Raw genomic sequence first — 26,561 nt, forward strand, 5'->3', positions numbered from 1 at the left:
TTGTTATGAAAATACTAGTAGTTTTGAATAATTGTGTGTATCCTCTTTTAATACAGTACTCTCAGGCAAACATAGTACACATGCATTCCCCCTTCCTGATTTTTTTTTTTTTTTTGCATGTTTGTCACACTTAAATGTTTCGGATCTTGAATCACATTTAAATATTAGTCAAGGACAACACAACTAAACACAAAATTATTTTTTTAAATGAAACTTTTTATTATTAAGGAAGGAAAAAAAGAAAAAAAAATCCAATCATACATGGAACATACTCTCACTGTGCTTAGCTGGAGTCCCAAAGTTTACAAAATGGCTTTATAACCATTTCCAGACGGACAGATCTCAACACATCAAACGTACACTTAACAAAAATAGAAACACGGTGATGAACCGCATAAAATGACCCATGATGGCGGTGGAGTTATGATACGGGCAGGTGCAAGTTATGAACAATTTACACAGGTGCACGTTATTGATGACATTTTCGATGCATACCGATATGCCGTGATCCTGACCCCCGTTTGTGTGTCATTGATAGGATGATCTGGTTTTATTTCTGTTTGTGTCCATGATACATTTTTCCCAAAAACTCACACAAAGTGCCACTTGTCCACTGTAAAAAATACAGATGCACATCAATGTTGGGATGAAGATGAGTACAACATGATCTACTTACCTTCTGGAGGAACACTTTGACCATGACCAAGTTCAGGGGTCTGAGGAAAAATTAAATTTGACCAAATGTCACTCATGTACTTTACTGTGGAATAAAAGCAAAAAAAAAAAATGTCTCACCGATTGGACCACATAACTGGTTTCTTCTGCGTTGCATTTGAACGGACTATCACAGCACGATATATTTTTGCTAAACAAATATATCAAAGAAAATCACAGTCATATAATTTCCATAGAACACGAGTCCCCTTGAGGTCAACCCTTTGTTACCATTCAATCCCTCCGCTATTCGTCTTCTTCTGCACTAGTGCCCTCCAGTGCTCATGTGTGGACTTGATAATCTCAACTGCAAAATCCTTAGGAGATTAAGCATTAGGAAAAATCAGTTACAAAAACACTTAATACTTCTATTTAATGTTATCAAACCTTATCTTGAAATTGTGCATTGAATCCAAATTGGTTCTCAGGTTTTCCATCGGGAACTTTGTATTTCCTAAACCAATCCACAGTGGCCTCTAAATGACCGGGCCGACTCTTTCGGACATCCTCCAAGTCTATGAAAAGCAGAACAGCAGCAGAAGATCAATTTGGATTTGTTTGTCTTTGCATCAATGGAAGAAATGTGCTTCTAGAGTTGCACTTCAGACTATGTTGAAGATTAATAGCACATGCCTTGGATCTAGAGAGCTAGAAATAGATTTAAAAAATGTCAGCAGTAGTTGTAAGTCAACTATTGTAGTCTACATCTGAATGAATGGATTTCTTAAAAGGGGACCAATTATGCTTTTTCCACTTTGTACATGTTGTTAAAATATTGTATTCTCGTGTTAAACAATGCCAAAGTTTCAGATAGAAGTTTGCATATTTGAAAGAGAGCCTGAGAGAAGTTTAGGATGAGTCTGATCGCTCCGTTTCAGGGACTTTTCTCGAACACCGGGTCCCTTATGTGAGCATTATGTGACCATTATGTGAGCTCTCCACAGCTCCATTTAGCTCTGTTTATTATGCTTGTTAAGTATGGCTCCCAGGAAATCTTTCTACGAGGCAAGCTCACACAGAAGTGGTTGTAGTTGGTGATTCCCAGCAAGACAAAAATATTTTCATTTCTCAACGGCATTTTACACTGGACTGTTTTGGTGAACGTGAAATATCTGCCAAACTTTCCACAAGCTTCTACAATGTCAAATTTATTCAGACAATTTGGACCACGGCATAAGGTTTCTCCACTGTCCTTGGACAGTGCTTAACCTGCTTTTAGTAGTTTCAGTAGTCTCCTTAGAGGTTTCCCATACTTGATACATGCCAATCCGTTCTTCTTTCAGGGCTCACTTCCAAATGCGCAAACCTCAAACTGAAAATTTGGTTTAACACGAGAATACAACATTCTAACTACATTTGTTTGCTAGTCTGTCCGTTTGTTTGTTTGTTGGCAGACTAATAATCCTAGTCATAATTTTAGTTTGTGAGCCCACGAGTTTCTTAGCAGACTACTTCCTGGTTCATTGACAATGAACAATTTTCGGTTTTTGGCCACATATTTGTTAGCTCGCAGGTTACTTCCTGGCTCATAGAGAATAACATAAAACAGCAGGATTAAAAAAATGTCTTGCCAGGTCTGACTGAGACTGACACGTAACAAGGATTTCCGGGATATACTACGCAAATATTGATATTAGTTGGATGTCTGGTAACATTACACAGTTCTATATTTCAAAATCTCATTACAAGAGATTGTAGAATATGACAGAGGCAAAAATAAAAACAACTGGAGGGCACCATTGCCCCCCCCCCCCCGGCCCTAGGACAGACTTTGAACACTCCCATCTTAATCCTTCAAGCTACAAGTAGCTTCATAACGGAACGTGAGTAAAAAGGAAACAAATGTATGAACATATGTAAGAACATGAACCCTGCATCAAATTGAGAACTGATTCTGGTCAAGCCAAGCACAACTGATACTGCGTCTCCAAGGGAAATGTTGACTGCATGCAACACTCTGTTTAGAGTGACAACTTTTGACTCAAAGAATGTGGGGCCCTGGAGGGGGGGCATGAACCCATCAGCCTAGTCGTATGTTCTGTGGAAAACACCCACTATTTAGGTTTTTGGCGTCAGGGTCCTCGACATTGATGGCAATGACTTTCCAGTCCATTTCGCCTTCATCTATCATTGCCAAAATTCCAAGCACTTTCACCTGGATCACCTGACCAGGAAAGCACACCTAGAGAACAACCCGGAAACACAGGACTTCATTAAGGAAGGAATGTCTTGGGCATAATTTATTGATAAACCTTGAAAGTTCTTACCTTTGAACCAATGTCGCAAACGTCGATGGGATCATTATCGCCACAACATTTTGTTTCAGAGTCGGTGTGGTTAGGGTCCTCCCACGTCTTTTCCAATCAATGATATAAGAAATCAAATAGTTTAATTGTTATATTAACTGAGCAGCAGAAGCAAAGATACACTTTAAACTCTGTAGTAAATTATGCGTACTTACATGAATACATTATAAACACCACTTAAGTTGTATTTTAAACAAAGCATTTACACATTATTACAGTACAGTAGTACTGATTTGTTACACTTGCTGGTGTCACTCAAAAGGTAATAATGGATAGATAAGCACCTTACCTGCGGGATAGCTCCGTAGTTCCAAATGTAACCTTTATGGGGAAATATATTGGCGACGTATCTTAGCTTGCCTTTCTTTACATCTTGCATGATGGGATTCAGAGGTTCCTTTGTTGCAATCTGGAAATTGTTGAAACGATGAAGGGGTGTGTGTTTCTGCGAATGTGTATGCGTGGATTCCCGGGTCTCGGTAGAGTTGTATAAAAATAAAAGACTATGGGTGGATTGGACTGAAATATCAAGCATTGCTATTGTAAATTTTATACAGCATTTACATGTAAAATAAATACTAACAGGGATGTTTTAATAGGTAATAAATTATGTAAATAATCAAGTGGTTGTGTCAACTACATCATTTTTCACTTACAAAGAAGGAAACTTAGTAACACTAACAACATTAAAATATAAACATTTTATGAAGCACTTTTTAGGGTAAGGAACCATATTTGGTTCCTTAAATGGCTGTTCAATATAGCGCTAGTGGCTCTAGTACATATCTTTATCACAATACTGGAAATCTAATAAATCTAATTTAAAAAAATCTAATAAAGTACCTACGATATCATTATATATAAATATAATTACATATTTTTTAAAAAAACCTTTTCAAACAGTCAAAAAGAAATCCATTGACTGTCAATAATTATATATAGTAATTGTTATTATAAACTCAAATTAGAATTAATTTCATAACACTAACTAAGCATTTATTGTTGTATTTTCAGACTGCCACTTACCTCCATCTTTGCATTGGACCACCGAGGCACCTCCACAACCATGTTAAAGAGCACCTGAACATATAAACTCCATTTATAGCACATGTAATGTATGCTCAGCTGAAATGTTTTCAGGTGGTGCGCCTCTGATAAGAAATCAGGTGAGTCCATACCTCACTCTTTTTGGCCTTCTTTGCCGGTAAGTCCTGTTGACAGAAAAAGAGGGCTTTAAAAAAAAAAAAAATCATAAGCTAGATTGGAACATTATACGCTACATTACAAAAACAAGACATACCTGTTCTGCCTCTGCTATCAATGGAATGTCATGAAAAGGGGAAATGTAGTTGCCGTCTGAGTTTTCTGGAGGAGGAAGCAAAGACAATCAAAAACAGATCCTTCTTCTCATCTCCTCTCTGTTGGACCATGTCTTTGTGGAGGTTGCGTGTACCCGTGTATGCATGGGTTTCCTCTCATGACCCACAAACAGGCAATGTCAAAATGTGTGATGTTTCTTTGTCTGTATGTACCCTGTGATTGACAAGCGATCAGTCAAGGGAAGGGTGTACTTCATCCACCTCTTGCCTGAAGTCAATAGGTTCTAGCTCACTACAACCCTAATGAGAAGTGGTATGGGAAATTAATGTGTCCATTTTTTTCTAGCTCGTATCTATGTATTTAGTTGTTTTTTTTGGGGGGGGGGGGGGTATAGGACCCTTGCCTTTAATGCAAATATGTATTATACATGTCATCGTGTATTGCACACCCTGATCAGATTAGCTAATATCGCCATTGGCTCTGGCAATATCATCATTATATTTGTAAAAATAAATATACCTTGTACCAGGCATTAAAGTGAAGTGAAACTGAAGAAACAAGGTTGGTCTAATATATTTTCCCATGACGGTATTGCACGCCACACAAACAACTTTGAAATATACATGCAAACGTTGTCGGGGCTTTCACTTCCCTTTCCGTCAAGGTTAAATATTTACTTCGGTGTCACCTGTCAAAGCGTCCATACTACATTGCCACCGTAAAATACCAAAACTCTGGCGAACTCGTATGTGTTCATTGCTAGCCAATGGCGGTAATGGTCACACACTTACTAAAATAAATCCTGTAATCTGGAGTGTTGGGGCTCCCTCTCTCCACCGTTTGATAGTGCATCGTTTTTCTCAAAGTATACAAATGAGGCACAGCGGTTGTTTGGGTGACAAGTTGTTGTCGACAAGCGGGAAAGGACCCAAAAACTGCCCGTAAGACACAGCTAGAGGAGTATAGTAATAGCGGTGCTCTCATTGTGGACGTGCTTCCCACCACTTCCCGTTTCCTGTCACTTCCGCAATGGAGTGTGCAGGATATTTCCGGTAATCACCCTTAAAAATAAAAGTTGATGTGGTACAAATTAACAGCAAACCACAGTATTTACACGGAATTCGTCTTAATTTAAAAAATATTATTGTTAAGCACCTTAAAAAACATAACACAATGCATAACATTTTCTTACGTTGCCTTATTAATGTAGTTGCTTTTTGGTCATGTCATTATTTTGATCGTCGGAGGAAGTGAATATATTTCTTCCCTTTTCTGACCCCTGGGTTTATTCTACTGCCACCTGTCCGTTGAACGACAGAAGATGTTTGTCACATTTTTTGAGACCATGCTGCAATAATATAAGACAAATAATAAAACACTTCAAAAATATACATTCATGCCATTGCATTTATAGAAATACTGTATATCTTATTACAACAAAAATCTATCCAAAATACTGTACTGTGTAACATTTTGTCATTTGAATTAACATGTCTTTATCAATGGTGTTGACCAACACATAATATACACTGTAGATATTATTTAGTATGCTATGTACAAAATGATGTGTTGGCCAACTGTTATTACCCAGCTATTCCTTTCATCAATTGAACAGCAAGGTGCAAAACGTATATTTATCACTCTGACAGCCTGATGGCTTTAATCTTGACAATGCATTATGAGTTCAAAGTCCATATCCATTGTTCCATGAACAAACGTTGGAGCGGGCCTACTTCATCTTTTATAGCCATATAGTGCGGTGATTGGTGAACGTTCAAACAAGTGATGTCATCCGTGACTTAGCACGGCTGGTTTGTTAAAATCCAAAAGTGCTTGGTTGCTCCATTTGCCAGAGTTGCTGTGATTTCACCACAGACAAATTTACTTTAGGCTTGTGCTTTTGCCAGCCAACTGGATTAAACTGATGCCTCATCTTGTTTTTACTGTAGAAGTTCAATAACATGTATGTTTCTAAGCCGAAAAGTCATTTTTCAGTATACACCACCCTTGGACACATCAAGATTTAAATGGTGCAATTATGTGACACACTATTATACTTGTGAAATACTTTACTTCCCCGCCCAGTGAGTGCATTTAGTGTCATGGGTATAAAACTGGTGAGCTCACGTTACATGAACTTCAATAGGGAGGAAAGGCATCTATTCATTGTTCTGCTGAAGAAGAGACCGTGGTGGCTTTGACCACAAATAACCTGCTTCACCTGTCTAACATTTTATGCATTATTTCTGGCCATTTTTACATGTTTTTTTAATTAATAATAAATATTTTTGTAAGGTATAAAATACAATAACATTGCTCCCTACATAGCATGACTGTTAAACTGTTAAACAAAAATGGATTTAATTTAATATAAATTGATAAACCATCATTTAAAAATGAAAAAATACAAATAACATATAATTAAGAATAAATATATATATATAAATATTCTTAATTATATGTTATTTGTATTTTTCATATAATTATATATATTATTCTTTTTTACATTGTAAAAAATATATATATTATATATATATAATATATATATAAATATTTTTATTTTTTAATTTTTTTACAAAGTCAAAAAAAAGAATAAATATATTACATTGGAATTCAAATACAATTACATTCTAATACATTTAAATTCTGTAAATCCCATACATCGAGGTTAATATGTGTACTGTATCTAAATTCTTACTCTGATACTATGAGTCCGTGGATGATCATCTAAAATGAAATTGAAAAAAATCTGTGTGCAGCTATTTAGTCGGGACATGAGGGAGTACAAAAATTCTCACAAACCCCGCAGTTGAACTTTAAAGGGAAGTCACATCCCACAGCAGAGAAGAGGTGTGTCCGCACAGGTCTCACGTCAGGCGGACAGGGGCGGGGCTTAGTTACCTGTGCAATTGCAGCCAGCAAGTGCACAGGGGAAATAGTGCACCTGTTCCAGCTCCAAAGCTGCTCTCTCTCTCTCTCTTTCTCTCTCCTTATCGGCCCTTCATTGCCGTCTATTCTCCTTGACGGGCTTGTCATGGATCCCAAGGAGGCCGGCAGGGCTGAGAAGGAAAAGGTAATAAAGCGAAGGAACCGGCCTGTGTTCCTGCGCTACCTGGAGAGGAGGAAGACCGACAGCATAGTGGCTGATGACACTTCTAAAGCTGACATCAACCTGGGGACGCTGGTGAGGCGGAGTCAGTCTGACAAGACGGAGTACAGCGCCAAACTTAAAGGTACGCCAGCTAATGACCTCCCCAGGGGTCACAACTATGGCAACAATTTCACACATGCTTCAGCCAACACGAAACACCTTTATGACATATTTATTTGAAATACATTTCGGCATGGACTGTTTTGTCATGCATGGAACATACGAGTAGCACATGTGTACTTGACCTGCTTCAATGCACTATGGATACAGTGCACCTGTTGTGTTACTATGAGCAGTGGATACTCCCACAGGGATGAATCCACATATGCAAAGTGTGCACCAAAGTGTTGCACAGACCAGCTGGTAAACAAGACCATCCTGCAGTGCACACATTTTGGGAAACTAAAGTAAATGCTTATTGTAGTAGAAATAAAGCAAAGCATCTTGTCTCCTTGCTGACATAGTGTTTTCACACACACAACCTGTCCTTGGGAGTCAAATGGTGGGGAATGCTGCACTTCAGGCCATATGAGTGACATCACCGTGTCAGCAGGACTCACCCTTATATCCAAAAGTATGTTGGGTTTCCTGCACCGCTTGTCCCGTTTCTCACACTTCCCATTTGTCAGCTCACAGATGAGGCAACTATTACACACACTTGCCTTATCAGTAGCTGTTTACGGTTTACTTGAGTTCTCCCCAATTTGCTTTTTTTTTGTTTTGTTTTTGTTTTACTGACAAACCTGCATGATGGTAAAGGAGGCTTATCAAAAACATTGCTCTGTTGTGAGTAAACCTGTCACACGCCCTTATAGGCCGCACACGCAAGCACCTGACAAGGCGTATTACATATTTACAGGAGTATTACCATTGCAAATATTGACAAAGCGATGACTTCACCAAAAGAGGAAACACGTGAGCACGCTTAAAAAGTTCTCACATGCCTGCCGGACAGGTTGGACCCACAACCATATCAACGTGACCTAAGTAAAATCGAGCTATGTGCTATATTTCATAGTTTGGATGGTCATTTACTGTATCTACTAAATTGCTAAATGTACTAATAGCTACTGTATACTATTTTTTTTCTTTGAGCTAATGTGACTGCTAAGTCAGAAAGGTTTTTTTCTTGTGAGAGCTACTTTTACAAAATGAAAATAGCTACTCGTTTTATTAACATTTATTTTCATAGCTTATTTAAACCCAAACAGCCCGAATATGCTTGTTTCACCACAACATTAACAAATTGCTGGTATCCACAACCCGCATTTTGTATTTCAAAATACATTTCCCTCGAGTGTTCTCACATTATTAAGTGAAAACCTGAATAAAAAGCAGGGTGGAGGGTGCATTATGTAGTCGTGCCCACGGGCACTGCATTGCTGACCCATAGTGTAGGTCTAAACAATCCTGGTTATGTACAGTATATACCTTAACCAACTAAAAAAATCCCTCAGAAACAGCATATAAATGCAAATGTTACATTTTTTTACCCTTGCAATAGAGGTCCTAGCCAAGTTTTATTCAAACGGCTTAAAAATGGGCTGATTTTTGAGTATCCAAACAGTCAAGTACACTCAAGTTGCCTCAAGGGTTAACACACCAAAACAGAATAAGCAACTGATCCCATTTCAATGCTGTTGCTAACCAAAACAGCAGCACCTACAGTACATTATTACTATGTATTTTATATTGTGTGCTCGCTTCACAGCAGTCGAGTGGTTAGCGCGCATACATCACAGCTTGGAGAACAGGGTTCAATTCCACCCTCGGCCATCTCTGTGTGAAGTTTGCATGTTCTCCCCGTGCATGCGTGGGTTTTCTCCGGGTACTCCGGTTTCCTCCCACATTCCAAAAACATGCTAGGTTAATTGGCGACTCCAAATTGTCCGTAGGTATGAATGTGAGTGTGAATGGTTGTTTGTCTATATGTGCCCTGTGATTGGCTGGCCACCAGTCACAGGGCACCAAAGACAGCTGGGATAGGCTCCAGCACCCCCCCCCCCCCCGACCCTCGTGAGGAAAAGTGGTAGAAAATGAATTAATGAATGTGCTTGCTTCACAGTGTTGTCAGTTTTCATGTTCTACAGATGATTTCCTCCCAGTCTGCCAGTCTGATTTCTGGTTTCCAGTGTGCTCTGCAATTTCTTCTACACTTGGCAAATATTATTTTTAATCAAGAATCTTTACTCATTTGTAAAAAAAAAAAAAAAAGTAATGATTTCATTGATACCAACTAATCACATGGTTCTCTCTATCTATAAAACTCGAGTCTGATCCCGGATCCCAGAGAGATTTTTTGTCCTTGGTGATACAGGATACACCATGCCTTGTGTTCCTGTTTCTCGGATCCTTTTCAATGGCAAGACCAGTGAAAGGGCCTGTATCCACTTTCATGGGAACTCTTGCTCCAAAAGCCAGAAAAATGAGACAAGGAAGCCCGGATATGCTCTGGAAAATAGTTTTGATAGGCCATATTAGTTTGTGAAACATTTCTGGCATAACTTGACATCATTTTACAAAATATGTGGGTCAGCGGCAGGACATAGTAGTGTAAGAGACTTTTCGAACCATAGTACAAGTAGTTTACAACTGCTGATTTCAAAGTATTGCATTAAGTATTGCAATGAACGCTCTGGATGTTGTGTGTGTGTGTGTGTGTCCTTGCAAAGGTGTGATCTTATTAAGGTGTACCGCTCCCAACCTGAGCAGATGGAATGCCTGAGCACGCCGGCACATTACATCAGCTCCATGATTAGTTCTGTAACCCGAGACGCAGCCCTGAAACCTTCCCCTTCCTCTCATCCTGCCAGAAGGAGGAAGCTGTGTGTGGCATCGATTAGGCGGCAAGCACGCATCTATCTTGCCTGGAGTGAAGCACACAGCAGACGGAGACTGATTAGGCGGCAGAGCCTGACTGGCATGTTAAGTGAGGCACTGTGGCGCTCCAGTCACAATAATTAGTTCTCCATGAAATATTGCAGGAGGGTTTCCCCTCTAACCCCCAAAACTGCTTTTTACTGACTGATCAGCACACCAGCGGTGCCCTGCATGTGGAAAAAAAAGGTTTAATGCTTGGAAATGTTGGACGTATGTACACAAACACAGTGGGTACACAGTCAAAATAATAGTACACATAGCGGAAATCCTTGTTAAGTGTCAGTCTCAGTCAGACCTGGGAAGACATTTTTTTAATCCTGCTGTCTTATGTTATTCTCTATGAGACAGGAAGTAACCTGCTAGCTAACAAATATATGACCAAAAACCGAAAAAAAGGGTATGATTCCATCATCTTAATCATTGTCAACGAACCAGGAAGTAGTCTGCTAAGAAACTCATGGGCTCACAAACAAACAAAAATTATGACTAGGATTATTAGTCTGCCAACAAACAAACAAACAAACAAACAAATGTAGTTAGAATGTTGTATTCTCATGTTAAACCAAAGTTTCAGATTATGAGGTTTGTGCTTTTGAAAGTTGGGGATGACTCAAAACGCTTGGTTTCAGAGGGCGTCGAAAAACTGTTACTTTGTGATGTCACAGAGGAGCAGGTTTCCTCATGGCAGTGGTTGTACACTCTCTGCCCTCACGCAAACGCTGCTTTCTCTGCCCTTCCCTAAGATCTGCTCAAAAAGGAAACAAGCTCAGGGAAAAGTTATTGTATTTGGTGATTCCTAGCAAAAGAAAAAAAATTAATCTGTCAATGGCATTTCACACAGGAAATTGTTGTGAACATGAATGTGAAATATCCACCAAACTGTTGCTGAAGCCAGAAGCTGCTACCATTGGGAAAGGTGCATTTATGTCATATCTCATGTCCGGCTTCTGAGCTCCACGACACCAAGGATGCCTCTGACAAAGTGTGTCCGACAATAAGTGCTCCTCCTCAGGCAGGTGAATTTAAAACTCCAACACGGTAAGTCAGGGGTCTCTAGCCAGTAGTTTATGAGCTGCCAGTATCTCCTAAACACTTTTAAATTAGCTCTCCAAAGACTTTACTCATTTATTATCATATCCTATACCCACTATATTACAACATGGGGTTCGTTCAAAGTTAGGAAGCACTTTGCGCCTGTGGGTGGAATAAATTAAAACAGACCGTTTTGGCGGGAAGCACAAATCCGAGGAAATACAACTGGAATAGGTGCAGATTCTGGAAGATCTGGAAAGTTTTATGCTTGGGTTATTGTGTGGAGCTGCTTTATAGGAGTCCACACCTCCTCACCTTTGGTTCCCCTCATGCCCCCACCCTAGAATCAAAAATGTCCGTAAATATAACACTCTGGAGGTTTGCGCTTTACTGCAGTAAAGTTTTCTTTAATAATAATATTTAACCTTAAATTGAATGTCTTTCGCAGAAAAAATGTCACCGCATGATTTATCCACCCCTGCCTCCCCAGCGCTGGACCCAGAGGAGGTCCGTTTGAGAAAGATGAAGCGCAGGTCAAAGGTCATTCAAGAGCTGATACAGACTGAAAAAGACTACCTCACAGACCTGGAGCTGTGCATCCAGGAGGTGGTGCAGCCATTAAGAAACATGCAGGTAGGTAGATGGTGCAATAATAAATATTAAGTGGTTAGCGCACATGCCACACAGCTAGAAGACCCGAGTTCAATTCCCGACTCCAATTGGCGACTCCAAATTGTCCATAGGTATGAATGTGAGTGTGAATGGTTGTTTGTGATTGATGAGTGATATGAGTATGTGATATTTTTCGAGTAGGCATTTTTGTGATGCAAATGTATTACTCTTTTGAACGCATATTGTTTTGAGAAGCCAATCTCTACTTAAGTGGCTCCCACCAACTAACTGGATTTACATTCCTCATCACCAAAATCAGGCTGCACGGCGGTCGAGTGGTTAGCACGCAGGCCTCACAGCTAGGAGATCTGGGTTTTCTTCGGGTATTCCGGTTTCCTCCCACATTCCAAAAACATGCTAGGTTAATTGGCGTCCAGGGTGTACCCCGCCTCTCACCCAAAGACAGCTGGGATAGGCCCCAGCACCTCCCGCGACCCTCGTGAGGATAAGCGGTAGAAAATGAATGAATGAATGAATACCTCAATCAAAACTAGTGTTCATTCTTTGTCATTTTGTCTTAGGTTGTAGATGTGGATCGTCTGTTTACAAACACGGAAACATTGTGCGAGGTATCAGCTGCACTATTCCACAGACTCCAAGACGCCATGTCTGATCCGGATCCTGAGGCTGTCGTTATAGGTAATCTTCATTCCTCCAATTCCAAACCTAGATGAGATGTGTACATTTATTTTCCAGGTCAATACAAAATAGGATGTGTGTGTTCTTATATGAAGGAGAAGTATTCATCCAGGCCAAGGCAGCTTTGGAAGACGTGTATAAGATTTACTGCTACCATCACGACGATGCCAACATGTCGCTCAAATCCTATGAGAAAGAGGAAGAAATAAAGCAACATTTCACCACGTGTGTATTATCACTGAAGTAAGTAGAATTACTTCCCCACAAAATCTGCAACTTCCTGATACGTTGGAACCTCTTAGGTTAATAACAACATGACTTTTTTCCTGTAGGGAATTATGGAAAAATACATTATGTTTTTTAGGAATACTTTTCATTAACTGCACTACAATTGCCATTCAAGTGTAAAAATAAGCTTATAACTGTAGAATTTTGGTAAAATACTGAACTGTACGACCCAACTTTAGAGGTTCCATTGTAATACGAAATATACAGTACGGTTTTATATTCTGATACTGCTTTTTCCACCCAATTGCAGAAAAATCTACGATCTAGAGTAAGTATCGGAAAAATGTCAAGACTTTTTGGGTGTCATTATAATAATATATAATAATTCGGAATACTGTGTGATGTACCAGAGGGAAGCCCAACCTTCTGGACATGGGTTCGCTGCTCATAAAACCAGTTCAGAGGATCATGAAGTACCCGCTCCTGCTTGGTGAGCTGTGGCAGGCCACACCTGAAGACCATCCCGACTTCCGGCCATTGCAGGAGGCCTTTACTGCCGCCAAGATCATCAACGTCAACATCAACGAGTTCAAGAGGCGCAAGGACATAGGTGCCGTGACGTCCTGATAGCTGCCTTTTCATGGATGCTAACACTGTGGTGTAAAATGATCTATGATATTTTCCATTTATAATTTAATTTTTTTTTTCAGTAATGAAGTATAAAAATTCAGAGGATGAAGGAACTCTGCGCAAACTTCACAAGTTCAATATCCACTCCATCAGAAAAAAAGGTGACAGGTTTGCTGGTTATCTCAAGATCCTCACTGGAGTTGAACCACAGGTATAAGAAAAAGAAAGAACCACTTATCCCACAGAGCAACAGTTACAGTTTATGATTTTAATACGACTTTCATCTTTTCAGGTCAGAGATGAAGTGTTTGATCGAGAGGAGAAGCTGTTCAGGAGTCTGGAGAAAGCTGTAAGGCAGCTGGTTAAAAATGTCCAAAGTTACCTTCAGTACATTCAGGTAAGTGATGCTTTATTGTCAACACAATCAGTTTCAGGTTCTTTTTTTTAAATGTTTTTTTATGTTTTTTTTATGTTTGTAATGCAGGAAATGGTGTCTGTAGCTGTGCACGATGTCCACGAAATGGAAACCATCATCAGGGAATCAAACGGATCATCGCACAACAAAAACGACGAACCCTATGAGCACTATGTGAGTCAAAGTCTGTGTCCAAAAGAACAGTGATATATGTTTTTTTTTTACTTTGCATTTAGTTTTGACAGTGGGGGCGGTGCATTTTGTGCCTGGGCCTTCAGTGCGCCAGCAAGAATTTATTTCCCTCCCTGTGCATGCGTGGGTTTTCTCCGGGTACTCCGGATTCCTCCCACATTCCAAAAACATGCTAGGTTAATTAGCGACTCCAAATTGTCCATAGGTATGAATGTGAGTGTGAATGGTTGTTTGTCTATATGTGCCCTGTGATTGGCTGGCGACCAGTCCAGGGTGTACCCCGTCTCTCGTACGAAGACAGCTGGGATAGGCTCCAGCACCCCCCGCGACCCTCGTGAGGAAAAAGCGGTAGAAAATGAATGAATGAATGAATGAAAAACCAGTATAAAAATGACGTGCCATGGTGGGGTTTCAAACCACGGTTCCCATATAGGACATTGGCCTCTCTAGCTCCAACTACAATATTTTACCAACATACGAAAAGTCCCTGTATCTTCGGATACAAAGTCACCAATCTCTTAGGGTAAGTCCAGCTACCCTATAGAGCAGAGGTAGGGAACCTATGGCTCGGGAGCCAGGTAGGGCTCTTTTGATGACTGTATCTGGCTCTCAAGCATTTCTTACCACAATAAAAATTTATTTTTGCTAACATTTTAAAGTAAACCATCACAGAAATGACTTTTAAAAATAATATTCTAAATCAACAACTTTCTTATGCATTTTAATTCGTCCATCTATATTCTGCTGCAATACGGCCAACCATATCCATCTTTCCTGATGATATTTTCCAGGTCAAACACCAAAACTTGATTATTACTGGGTAATGCTGTAGTCTACCTCGGTCATTGAGATGTCAAAAAAACATGTAAATGTAAACTTTCCTCCTTTAGTCAAATAGCTAAAGCTGCAGAACCAAGCCTTCTGACGAAGATGGCCAAAAGAATGAAATACGTCTACGGAGTACGGTGCAAAATTATGCAGCAGCAGAAGTTGTATTAATGGCAACAAGTATTTGATTTATTATTAGACACTGCGCTGCTCACAAAAGTGTGCTGGCCACACCCCATTGGCGTGGGGTAGTGTGCCTGGTCTACACAATTAGAGCCCATTATCTAAAACTGTTGGTCTTACATAAAAATGCACACATTTTATTGCATTCAATGTTTAAAAAAATGTATATGGCTCTCACAGATACACATTTTAAAATATCTGGCCTTCATGGCTCTCTTCGCCAAAAAGGTTCCCGACCCCTGTTATAGAGGAAAGTCATTTCAGCTGCCTGTATCCAGAATCTCGTTCTGTCTGTCACGACCCAAAGTTCATGACCTTAGATTAAGGTGGGAACATAGATAGACCGGTATATTGAGAGCTTTGCCTTCCGGCTCAGCTCTCTTTTCAACAGTCCAGTACAGCGACTTTTTTACTGCATACAGACGCTTATGCTCCCACCTTCCCTCACTCGTGAACAAGACCCCGAGATACTTGAACTCCTCCACCTGGGACAGGACCTCATTCCCAACCCGGAGGGAGCACTCCACTCTTTTCCGACTGAGAACCATGGCCTCTGATTTGGAGGTGCTGAGTCTCATGCTAGAAGCTTCACACGATGCAAACCGTCCCAGTAAAAGCTGAATGTCACAGCCCGAAGACGCCATCAGGACCGCAATGTCCCCAAATAGCAGAGATGACATCCTAAGGCCCCAAACCGGACTCCCTTGTTGTCTTGGCTGTGCCTAGAAATTCTGTCAATGAAAGTTATGAACAGAATTGATAACAAAGGGCAGCCTTGGTGGAGGCCAATGTTCACCAGAAACAGGCTCAACTGCTGCCAATGTGAACCAAGCTCCGGTTGTACAAGGACCAACTGGCACTAATAGAGGTGCCACCAATCCCGTACTCCCAGAGAACCCCCCAAAGGATGCTGTGAGGGACACGGTCAAATCCCTTTTCCAAGTCAACAAAGCACATGTAGACTGGTTGGGTAAACCGCCATGCACCCTCATAAGGGTGTAGTATTAGTCCAAGATGAAAAACGCCTCCTCCACCTCGATCTGCCAATCCAAAAGTACTGTTCCCGACTTTCACTCAATGTTGAAGAGACGTGTCAGCCAAGACAGTCCCTCAACATCCAGAGCCTTGACGAATTCAGGACAAAACAGCATTTTAACCACCACAGATACCTCAGTACGTATCATCTGACTCTGCTTCTTCTATGGAAGGTATGTCAGAAGGGCCTCAAAGTATTGCTTCCATGGATGGAACTTATTGATAATGCGGCGACATGGTGTTTATCACCTTCCTTATCAAACTGGCGGTACTAACAACTTTCTTTGGCCTTATGGCCTTGATTCGTATTCAACAAAAAATGCAATGACAGTGAGACAGCAACACATAGGGTTCCTTGTTCGAACACCTGATTTCACGGAACGATAGTGTACAGAAAACGGTGAAAACCAAGGCAAAATTTATGCGAAAACGTTTGATGAGAACTGAGGTGTACGAAAATGGAGGTTTGACCCACCTACCAATGCTTTCTTCTTTCTTCTTGCAGAAAGACAACATGGAGCGTCTGGTCCTCTCGCCTCTCTCGTCTCTTCAGGGGATGTTCACTGCCCCTCAGAAGCTCATCCAGAAACGTTACGACAAACTGTTGGATTACTGCAGCCGCCTGGAGCGCTCGTCTTCTTTTTCATCCTCGCAATCGACTTCCTCTTCATCTCCGTGCCTGGCATCCGTAGACCCGCCCGGTCCTGCCAGGAGGGACTATGAGGCTCTCAATGCTTTGCTAGTGGAGGAGTTACAGCGGTTCAACACGGCGGCGTACGCCATCCTCAACAACTGCGTGGTCTATTTAGTGGCCTTGCTCATAGGCCTGATGGATGAAATGCTGCTGGGTGCTCCTTCCATGCAGCAGTTGCCTGTGAGCAGCACACATAGAGTACATTATCACGTTTCTTACATTAAAATGCTAATTTGCACTATTTTATAGGCACCGTTGTCTAACATCACTGAGGTGCAGAACAGCATCATGGATGAGTTGAACAATTTGACTTTTGTCAAGGAGAACGCACAGAAGTTAATGGAGCGGAAAGTCAGCTTCGAGAGGCAGCGAGACAAGAAAATAGCGGTGAGAAGAATGTGGCAGACAAAATGATCTGCATGAAGATTTTTTTCCCATTTAGAGGTTGGATTGCAAGGATTCAATTTAAGCAGCCATTTTCTATACAGCTTATAGAGTGCTGGGACACAGAAGCCGAGTCTTCAACGGACCTTATCATTTCTATATATTATATATGAATATAATTCATTTTCTACCGCTTATCCTCACGAGGGTCGGTGGGGGTGCTGGAGCCTATCCCAGCTGTCTGGTACACTCCGGACTGGTGGCCAGCCAATCACAGGGCACATATAGACAAACAACCATTCACACTCACATTCATACCTATGGACAATTTGGAGTCGCTAATTAACCTAGCATGTTTTTGGAATGTGGGAGGAAATCGGAGTACCCGGAGAAAACCCACGCATGCACGGGGAGAACATGCAAACTCCACACAGAGATGGCCGAGGGTGGAATTGAACTTGGGTTTCCTAGCTGTGAGGCCTCTGTGCTAACCACACATTTATTTTTTGTAGTGTTGTCCTACAAAACATGCTTAGGTGTTGACTGGAGAACATGCAAACTCCACACAGAGATGGCCGAGGGTGGAATTGAACTCGGGTCTCCTATCTGTGAGGTCTGCACGCTAACCACTCGTCCGCCGTGCAGCCCCTTATAATTTCATGTTTTCATCAAATTTATATATCTTATATAGCATGTGTGTAGGTGTTGTAAACATTGAAGCATTTTGAGTCTACATTAGGAGGAAGTTTGGGGAGAACCCACGCAAGCAGTGAGAGCACTCAGAAAAGGCCCGAGCTGACACATATCCAAACCCGCAGCCTTATTAGTGTGAGGGAAGAGTGACAAACATTCCCCTGCTGTGTGGTTGCAAGGATTCATTAGTTCCCATTCCGGATCGTCTGTTGAATGTCAAGTTTAAAGTCCCCCCATATTCCTCAAAGAGTTTCACAGTTTGGTGATAAAAATGGAACACAAAGGAGACCTCCGGGTGGTGATTAACCGGGGCAATTCAAAGCTCTGCTCATGCGACTTAGCCACTTTAAATGCTTGGAAGTAAACTGGAAGACTTCAACTTCTTAGTCCACCTGAAGTTTTGTTTCACTGTTGCCTTCCAGATGCCGGAAGTCGAGCATCAGACAGAAGAACAACGTGCCCGACTTGTGGCTGAATATCCTTCGAGTCATTTGTACCAACTGAAGAGGAAGTGTAATGGCTGCCAGGAGCAGGACCTAAGCCTGCTGGAGGGGGAGCTCGTGGCCCTGCTGGAGGACACGGACCCCCTAGGCAGCAGCAGCCGCTGGCTGGTTCACACTGGAGGCAAGTTTGTGTTCTCATAGTGCTTGCTGTATATCGGATATGTCTATATGTAGTCATGCTTTGCCGTTCTTAGGTACGCAGGGCTACGTCTACTCAACATTCCTGAAGCAATACAATCCTCTGCGGGATTCACAGCGAGGAGGCCAAGCGGCCAAACAGCAACAACAGCAGCAACAACAGCCGCCCAACATGGCCGATGAGGACTTTGACGACTTGAGCCTTTTTGTGTCAGGCAGTGGGAGTAGCAGCCTACGGAGCTTCAGCCTCAACGCCACCGACAGCAGCTCCACACTCTCTGGCCTTCAGGGAGACCTGGAGAGCACTGAAGACCTGGAGTCCTCGTTTGACACCGACGCTCAACAGGTATGTGTTGAAACATACAAACCCTTCCAATGGCATGCAACATGACATCTACTCACATTATCACTAGTGCCAACGTTCTATGTATGCATAACAGTAGCAAACAGTGCCACCTGCTGGTTTAATTTGGTACATTGAGGAAAAATCAGTCAAATTAGATGGCTGATTGGGGGAAATAATTAATTGCCAGAAAGCAGGAGTACAGTGAAACAATGGAAAAAGTTAACACGGTATGAAATGTCGACACAGTTCTAAAGTGGAAACTTTTTTAACAATGGCTTTGTCTCTTTGCACAGTACTATGCCGTATATGCATTCCAAGCCCGCTGCGAACAGGAGCTGACCTTGCAGGAGTACCAGCATGTTCGCATCCTGCAGTTCTGTGACCTGGGAGGTAACAAGGAGTGGTGGCTTGCAGAAGCCGATGGGCAGAAAGGATACGTCCCAGCTAACTACCTTGGCAAGATGTCTTATGCTTAAAAACATTCATTCATTTTCTACCGCTTTTCCTCACGAGGGTCACGGGGGATGCTGGAGTCTATAACAGCTGTCTTCGGGCGAGAGGCGGGGTACACCCTGGACTGGTTGCCAGCCAATCACTGGGCACATATAGACAAACAACCATTCACACTCACATTCATACCTATGGACAATTAACCTAGTCGCCAATTAACCTAGCATGTTTTTGGAATGTGGGAGGAAAACCGGAGTACCCGGAGAAAACCCACGCATGCACGGGGAGAACATGCAAACTCCATATAGAGATGGTCGAGGGTGGAATTGAACCCTGGTCTCTTAGCTGTGAGGTATGCGCGCTAACCACCGGCGTGCCGCCCTGCTTAAAAACAATCAATTGTTTTTAATAATCAATACTGTTTCACTGAATGTCAACTATTTCAGCTTTGTGAAAACAAAGTGTTGATCTTGTCATATTGACAATATGACCTCCATGAAGAACATGTGATGTTTCAATGTTTAAAACACAAGCTGCTGTGCTGAGCACTTTTTGACTGTAAGTACCACAGTGTTGAGTTTAGAAGTCATATAAGTCGGATGTTTTTATATGAACAGCTTTAGATGAAGCAGGTGAAATGATTTATCAATGAAGTTTTAATGTGAAATGAAATACTCAACGTGTCATTGTTTATGTTTCATTTTTATTACGTGATGATTAAAGACTCTATGACAGTTTTTTTTTGCTTGGATCCACATTCGTACAGTCACAAGTCTGCGCTGCTGCCAGATTGTTCATAAGTGGAATTTGAATGACGCGTAGGTTTAAAAAAAAAAAAAAAAACAAACGACACTTCTCTCTGGATCAATTAATCGGAACAGAATGAGGCAATGGATAATAAATGAGGCACAGCAAGTCCAGCAGCATTTGACACGATGTAAGATTCAAGTATTAAGAATGGATGGTCTCACAACAGAAACATACGAGACTAAGATCACAGACAAGACCCTCTTAGCACCGCATCTGTACTGTTTGAGGGTTTACTTTTATTACTTGCATCAGCCACACTTACACCAAGTGGTACGGTTCGGAACGTTGGTCTTATCTGGCTTGTGTTCCCATCACGGAAAGGGTGATAATTACGGAAGCTACATTGATAGTATGACACAACATATTATAATATATAACGCACCAATTCATTCAACGCACAGACAGAACAGTAATAATACATTAGCTGTGAAGCGGTTTTTGTTATTATCAAAGACTTCCTGTCCTTGCCTTTTCCGTTATCGCAACTATGAGACAATTCCCTTCCTGAACACGTTTTCTCAGGAATTATTCTGTTAGCGTACCAAACTGTACCACTTGGAAACGGGGCTCTACTACCTCCTGTATGTTTACTTCTTGAGCTTCTTTTGTGCCGCCTTTTTCTTCACCAGGTGTAACCGCTTCATGGCGTTAAGCTGGGACTCTTGGGATGTTGGTGCTTTTTCTCCCGGCGGAACCTTTGACCCATTCCCGTTGTTCCCGTTTCCTCCTCCGTTGTTATTTCCCCCTGATCCGCTACCTCCCGGACTCGCCTGCGAGCTGTTGGGTGAGCTTGCCCCCGACGAGGTAGAACCCTTCCCCTGGCTCTCGGCGCTTGATGAACGATTCAGCGGCTGTTTGCCCAGAGTCAAAGGCGGCGGTTTCAAGGAGACTTGACTAGAGCCGTTGCCGTTACCGCTACCAGGGATCTTTGCGGCTCCAAGCCCAGATTTGGCTGCGGCAAGCCCGGAAAGACCTACCGGTTTCTGTCCAGGGGGAGCTGTCATGGCTTTGTTGCTCCCGCTTGGTCCTGAGGAACCAAGTTTGGAGCTGACAGGAAGAGATGGACTCGTCTTAGCGCCGAATGCGGCCCAGCCTGTTAAACCGCTACCTGATGAGGAGGAGTTGCTGCTGGTGGGGTTAGATGACGTTGTGGATGTCTGCAAAAAATGGGATAAATGCCCATAAATCAATTTTCTGTATCACATATTGAATATAAGACAATATAAGAAATAAGATGCATCTTAAAATCTGCATCATAACTAATTTTCTTTTATTCAATAGTCTGCCTATGATAAACAAAACAGTTTTAAGGATACCTTCACTTCTGTCCTTTTAAAAGCCTGGAAAGTGCTTGCGGTGTCCGGCTTCGTTTTCAGTTCTGTCTTTTTCACCAGTGTGTCTTTTACAACGGGTGCTGATGAGGCGGAGGCTGGGGATGGCTTCTGTGGAGGCTTTTGGGCCTAGTGCACACAGCAGTAATATTTTATGGCTGCCCAGATGGAATAATATGAGATGGTCCAAATGTGTCTACATGGCGAGGTAGAAGTCTGTTTCTTACCATACGCTTCATTTGTCTGGTGCAACGAGCACAATACCACACCAGCCTCGGGTCATTGACCTCTTTGTCCGTCACTTGGGGCTTGTGGCAGTCCTGGTGGTACAAGTTATGGCATTCCTGGCACTCTACCAGCTGATTTCCCATGGACACTGTCATTTGTCTTTGGTGATAACAAAATATGATATTTTAATAAATACTCGTGCCAACATACTCTTATTCTAACACCGTAGCACATACCTGCAAACCACACATGCCAGGCCCATCTCCATGGCGAAGTCATCAGCGTTGGTCTCATCGTAGTCACTTATGTTCGTCAGAAGGTCCTTGCTCGTCTGCACGGTAACCGGTGACGAACGATTCTCCTGTTTCTCCAAACGAGGCTTCTTCGGGGGGTCAACATCACCCAAGTCCACCCTAACCTGTTTTGAACATTCCGTAAACAAGATAACATTCGCTTGGGTGATGATTTCTGATATCCCACCATGACTCGACAAAAAAAACTCTGATATAATGAAAAAATATAAGCAATATTAATATTAAACAATATTAAGGGAGTGGCTCAGGAAGTAGAGCAGGTTGTTCAGAAACCGGGAAGTTGCCGAGTCAATCCTCGCTCTATTGAAATTATACATTTACGTATACTACAAGAATCAACCGATAAATCGGCCGGCCGATATATCGGACCGATATTTGTGTTCTTTACTTGAATCGGTATCGGCTGATTACATTTCAATAAATATTTGTTTTCATTGTAATTTTTTCATATAAATTGAGGGAGCAAAAGCAGTATTGGCCACAAATATCGGCCCAAGCAAAATCGGCCATCGGCTAAGGGTGATGATAAAAATCGGTATCGGCGGGAAAAAAACCATATCGGTCGATCCCTAAATAATACTACATGATTTCATGTAGTATTCATGTCTTTCTGCCTCTGTTGAGTTATCCAGGCGCTGTTGGACATACTGCAAAAAGAGAGCTCAGCTACAGCTTTGGTTCCCCCCCCCTCTTTCTATAAAAGATATTGAAGATTTACTGATGCTTATACATGCCTTTTTTTTAAATCCATAAAACTGTTTTTAAATCACTGGCATGGTTGCCCCTATTTATACATTTGTTCATATATTGTGTTTGTATAAATTAAATTATATGTAAAAAAGTTTTTTCATATTATGCCCTTCGACAGGTGATATTCATCAAAACAGGTCGCCCCCTAAGTCCTCGGATTGGTTGACCGCAGCCGCCGGGGACATATATATATGTGTGTGACGGGCAGGGATGTGATTTAATATGTCTGATGAAGGTCAAACGGACCGAAACATTACTTGAATAAACTGATGAATGAATGCGACACAGTGTGCAGGGACCTTTTGAACACTTTGAAACACAATTTAAGCAATAATGAAACAAAAACATCATTTTAAAATGGAAATAAGACTAATATAAGACTGATATATAATGTGGCTACAATAAGAAATTAATCTGTAACAATAGCACAGTTGCCATTTAACGTACTCTGCATTAAAATGATTGTAATCCATTACAAGAGTAAATGTAGCTTAGCTTTTGAATGTGTTAGTTAAAACTTGTGTGGTGTTTTATAAGGAATCCCTACCTTTTCAGAAGATCTCCTGTCTCCGTCTTTTTTGCTCTTTTCAGAGCTGGATTTGCTGCTGATGTTGGAGGACGAGGAACTAGAGGAGGACTTGGAGTCTTGTTTACTTAAACTGAGTTTCGACAAAGATCCTTTTGACACCTCCAGGTCCTGAAAGTACACGATGAGGACAATACGGTGCTACTTAGGGCTCAAAAGTCACATAAAAACATGTTACACTTGTGTGACAGTTCATGTTAAAGAAATAAAAAAATGGTTTTGTTAGCTTATTGTTTCACTTCTGTGGCAGTTTAGAATGTTACTAACATTTATGATAGTCACAGCTAGCACCTTGACTGAGTAGATATAGTTCCACACTTTCTATGGGAACATTTGATCATACATACAATAAATACAAACACCAGCAACATCTTACTTTTAGTGACGAACGGTAGGAAGAATCACTTCCTCTTGCGAGCGATTCATCTAGAAGAGCTTTGAGCTTTTCGGCTGAATCTTTACTCTTGGAATGAAGGTAACTCAGCCCCTTCAGGAAGATGGGATCCAACTCCAAACTGACAGGTCCAGCCATGGCTTATGAACTGCAGTCAAAACACAAGTTCAGCTGACACAAACACCCGCTTAAAACAACGACAAGAGCAATAATTGCTATACGTGTCTTTGTTTCTATTATGAAATTTGTGGATCAGATGCTAAAAAGCTCCATCACTCTCCTCTCTGGAAAAGGACCAGCGCACTGTAGTCTCCCCACAATGGCTTCCCTCAGTGCTAGCAACAAAGATACGTACGCTAAAAATATATATAATTCAATGTTGGCTCACGTTACCTTACATCCACTCTTGGTATAAACCTGTATCATGCACCCGACTGGCTGTAAAATTATATTAAAACAACTCAAACGTTATTGCAGTACATACGCGGAATGTTCCTCCTACACTTTGCCGGTGTTTCCATTAAATATGTCCGACATGTACCGGTAGGCGGAACGTTTGATGAGACGTTTCGCGACAGCGTATGCGAACGTCAGTCTACGCTTTCATCACTGTATAATATTTGACGTCTGTTGAGTGGATACAGTTGTTAAATGTGTTAGAATAGTTAAATACAATCTTAGGTTCTTCTTCATGTAAATGTATTAATTTACTGGGTTATTTTTAAATGGCGACAAAGAGCGCTGTGGCAGAGCTTGGCTTCCGCGTTCGACGTGGGGACGACGACGAAGAAGAAGAAACCCGGAAGTTTACAGCAACAACGTGGTTTCGCGTTTATGATGGAAATCACTTTGCACTAATATTACTATAACTATTTTAAGTTCATTATTTTAACAGTGATTCACGTAACAGCCTACATTTTTAAACTGACGTTTGTTCCGGAGGTTGTGAACACAATCCCAATGAAGGACGTAAATCAGCAGCATTCCTCCCTCTTCCTCGAGGTCTGTTGCCAAAATGAAGAACCCCGTCTTCCTCTGCATTCTTCTATTGCCTTCTTTCTCCTCTCCTACTGTGACTGTGACTATTTCAAAGTGCACCTGGTGTCCAACAAGCCTAACACCTCAGAGATTCTTAAAAGTCAGCTACCAGAGTGCGTGGACGTGAGGGACATTCGACCGGAGGACCTTCCCCGGTTGGTGAGAGGCTGCCGTCTCCCTGCTGTGTTGGACGAGACCGGGGGACTATGCAGGGCTGGGCTGGCTGTTGTCTTGAGGCATATCATCAACAAGACCATCAAGGCTGATCCCTCCAGGAATGATGTGCTGGCTTTGCTGGGCTTCAAGAAGACTTGCCTCAAGGCCTGTGCTGAGGTGAGAGAGTGTAATTTTTGTGATTGTGCAGTTCACAGGTACACAGCCAATGAAATGTGCTTAGCATCTAATCATCCATTATGAGGCTATTTGCAGTAATAATTTAATCTGGAACTGACTGATGAGCATATATACACTCTTGAAGAAAATCTAAAAGCCTGGGGGGAAATTATTAGCCTGCCTGACTGTCCATCAAAACACAGGACGGCTCTTGGTCCAAATGAAGGTTGTTATTGATGCTGAGTGCGTCCAATAACCATCAAATGGCATCTGTGAGGGAAGGGTATTAAGAATAAAAAACTTCCTTTAACACCATAAAGTTGCCCATACGGAATATGCACGAGATATTCACACAAATCATCTTTGACCTTGAAAAACAATGATTGACATTTTTGCCTCAAGCTTTAGATTAATCCAGTAAGAATCTAATTGTTGTTGCAGCCCTAATTACAACTGCTGCTTTTCAACCATTTATATGACGTTTCAGGTGAGCAAATGGACCAGGCTGTGTGAAATTGGCATCCCATCAGCTGTTGAAGACCACCTCCGAAACCCCCCTATCGATCCCCGTCCTCCACCCATCTCCATCCTCACCTTGGAGCAAAGGCTCGCCGAGCCCGTCAAGGTCCACAACGATGATAAAATACGGCGCCAAAAGCTTCAGGAGCAGAGGCGAAACAACAAAAACGACGACAACCTCCTTGATAGGAAACACACAAAGTCTGATCCGCAGTCCAGTACATCACCTGATGGAATTGAGCTCAGGGCAGCTCTGGCTAAGCTGTCTGTAGCTGCAGGTTCTTCTGTGACCACCAGAGAGTGCTCTGAGATTCGGAAAGTGAAGACCAACGACCTGCCTGAGCTGGAGCATGTCTTTGCAGAGGGGTTGTACTTCACTCTGACTGATGTGGTCCTCCTGCCGTGTATCCATCAGTACCTGGTGAGTGTCTGTTAATGATTAAGGTGTGTCTGTGCCAATACATAACATGGCGCCTCTTTTTACTTAATGCATCACCTGAAGCAAGACACCAACATGCTGAACTAGAAAGAAAAAAAAATTGCAAGAGCATCTCCTTTTAAACTAAAATCAATAACTGGCACATCTTTCTTCATGCAAAGTGCAGACACTCAATCACAGTTTTTCCCATAGGAAATAATGGAAAAAGAAATAGTCTCTTTCAAACTGTCACACTCATAAAACCTCTATTAGCTGAATAGTTAATACAAGTAGCAAGTGTGAAAGAAACTGATAATGAAAAAACGGAGACAAATGAAAAAAGCTAAGTCCTGTCTCTAATGTACCTCATGCATCCGACTTTCATGCAAGTGTAAAAAGAAGTTAAC

At 41.7% G+C, this 26,561-nt stretch overlaps 4 protein-coding genes across 5 annotated transcripts in view; 2 read left to right on the forward strand and 2 right to left on the reverse strand.

Moving 5' to 3' along the window:
* Positions 1-211: 211 nt before the first annotated feature.
* ppa2 (inorganic pyrophosphatase 2) lies at positions 212-5,361 on the reverse strand. Its single transcript, XM_058059328.2, has 12 exons — positions 5,132-5,361; positions 4,321-4,385; positions 4,199-4,231; positions 4,047-4,100; positions 3,310-3,429; positions 2,982-3,068; positions 2,770-2,896; positions 1,102-1,229; positions 946-1,031; positions 796-865; positions 677-716; positions 212-613 (listed from the first exon to the last, which is right to left on the reverse strand). The coding sequence occupies exons 1-12, from the start codon at positions 5,322-5,324 to the stop codon at positions 591-593; spliced, it is 1,026 nt and encodes a 341-aa protein (XP_057915311.2). The 5' UTR covers positions 5,325-5,361; the 3' UTR covers positions 212-590.
* Positions 5,362-7,259: 1,898 nt separating this feature from the next.
* Positions 7,260-20,281, forward strand: arhgef38 (Rho guanine nucleotide exchange factor (GEF) 38). The gene is made up of 14 exons (XM_058070553.2): positions 7,260-7,573; positions 11,852-12,036; positions 12,597-12,714; positions 12,810-12,957; positions 13,253-13,270; positions 13,353-13,552; positions 13,653-13,783; positions 13,865-13,969; positions 14,057-14,161; positions 16,731-17,099; positions 17,169-17,306; positions 18,419-18,620; positions 18,694-18,983; positions 19,277-20,281. The coding sequence occupies exons 1-14, from the start codon at positions 7,375-7,377 to the stop codon at positions 19,457-19,459; spliced, it is 2,391 nt and encodes a 796-aa protein (XP_057926536.2). The 5' UTR covers positions 7,260-7,374; the 3' UTR covers positions 19,460-20,281.
* ints12 (integrator complex subunit 12) lies at positions 20,264-24,561 on the reverse strand. 2 transcript variants are annotated; one of them, XM_058070598.2, is made up of 7 exons: positions 24,331-24,561; positions 23,829-23,994; positions 23,414-23,563; positions 22,039-22,220; positions 21,802-21,961; positions 21,560-21,703; positions 20,264-21,400 (listed from the first exon to the last, which is right to left on the reverse strand). In XM_058070598.2, exons 2-7 carry the CDS (start codon positions 23,982-23,984, stop codon positions 20,831-20,833), a joined length of 1,362 nt encoding a protein of 453 aa, XP_057926581.2. In that variant the 5' UTR covers positions 23,985-23,994; positions 24,331-24,561; the 3' UTR covers positions 20,264-20,830. The 2 variants fall into 2 exon arrangements, with proteins under 2 accessions (XP_057926581.2, XP_057926571.2); XM_058070588.2 differs by having other exon boundaries at positions 24,240-24,559.
* The window catches only part of gstcd (glutathione S-transferase, C-terminal domain containing), a 44,167-nt gene continuing 42,021 nt past the window's right edge, over positions 24,416-26,561 (forward strand). The window contains exons 1-2 of the mRNA XM_058070576.2: positions 24,416-25,217; positions 25,705-26,157. Of these exons, the coding sequence (XP_057926559.2) occupies positions 24,807-25,217; positions 25,705-26,157 (864 nt within the window). The 5' untranslated portion in view covers positions 24,416-24,806. The remainder of the gene's footprint in view (positions 25,218-25,704; positions 26,158-26,561) is intronic.

The sequence above is a fragment of the Doryrhamphus excisus genome, linkage group LG9 (assembly GCF_037039965.1).
Source record: "Doryrhamphus excisus strain RoL-2023G ecotype Guam linkage group LG9, RoL_Dexc_Guam_v1.1, whole genome shotgun sequence".
Classification (NCBI taxonomy): Eukaryota; Metazoa; Chordata; class Actinopteri; order Syngnathiformes; family Syngnathidae; genus Doryrhamphus; species Doryrhamphus excisus.

Coding starts and splice junctions, on each gene's coding strand:
- arhgef38 (XM_058070553.2), top strand. CDS start 7,375: ATGGATCCCAAGGAGGCCGGCAGGGCTGAGAAGGAAAAGGTAATAAAG. Junction 13,970..14,056: donor GTTACCTTCAGTACATTCAG/GTAAGTGATGCT, acceptor TTTGTAATGCAG/GAAATGGTGTCTGTAGCTGT. Junction 17,307..18,418: donor AGCGAGACAAGAAAATAGCG/GTGAGAAGAATG, acceptor GTTGCCTTCCAG/ATGCCGGAAGTCGAGCATCA.
- ppa2 (XM_058059328.2), bottom strand. CDS start 5,324: ATGAGAGCACCGCTATTACTATACTCCTCTAGCTGTGTCTTACGGGCA. Junction 4,386..5,131: donor AGATTACAGGATTTATTTTA/GTAAGTGTGTGA, acceptor TTCCTCCTCCAG/AAAACTCAGACGGCAACTAC. Junction 3,069..3,309: donor ACTACGGAGCTATCCCGCAG/GTAAGGTGCTTA, acceptor TGATTGGAAAAG/ACGTGGGAGGACCCTAACCA.
- ints12 (XM_058070598.2), bottom strand. CDS start 23,984: ATGGCTGGACCTGTCAGTTTGGAGTTGGATCCCATCTTCCTGAAGGGG. Junction 23,564..23,828: donor CCTACCGTTCGTCACTAAAA/GTAAGATGTTGC, acceptor GTGTACTTTCAG/GACCTGGAGGTGTCAAAAGG. Junction 21,962..22,038: donor CTGGCATGTGTGGTTTGCAG/GTATGTGCTACG, acceptor TTATCACCAAAG/ACAAATGACAGTGTCCATGG.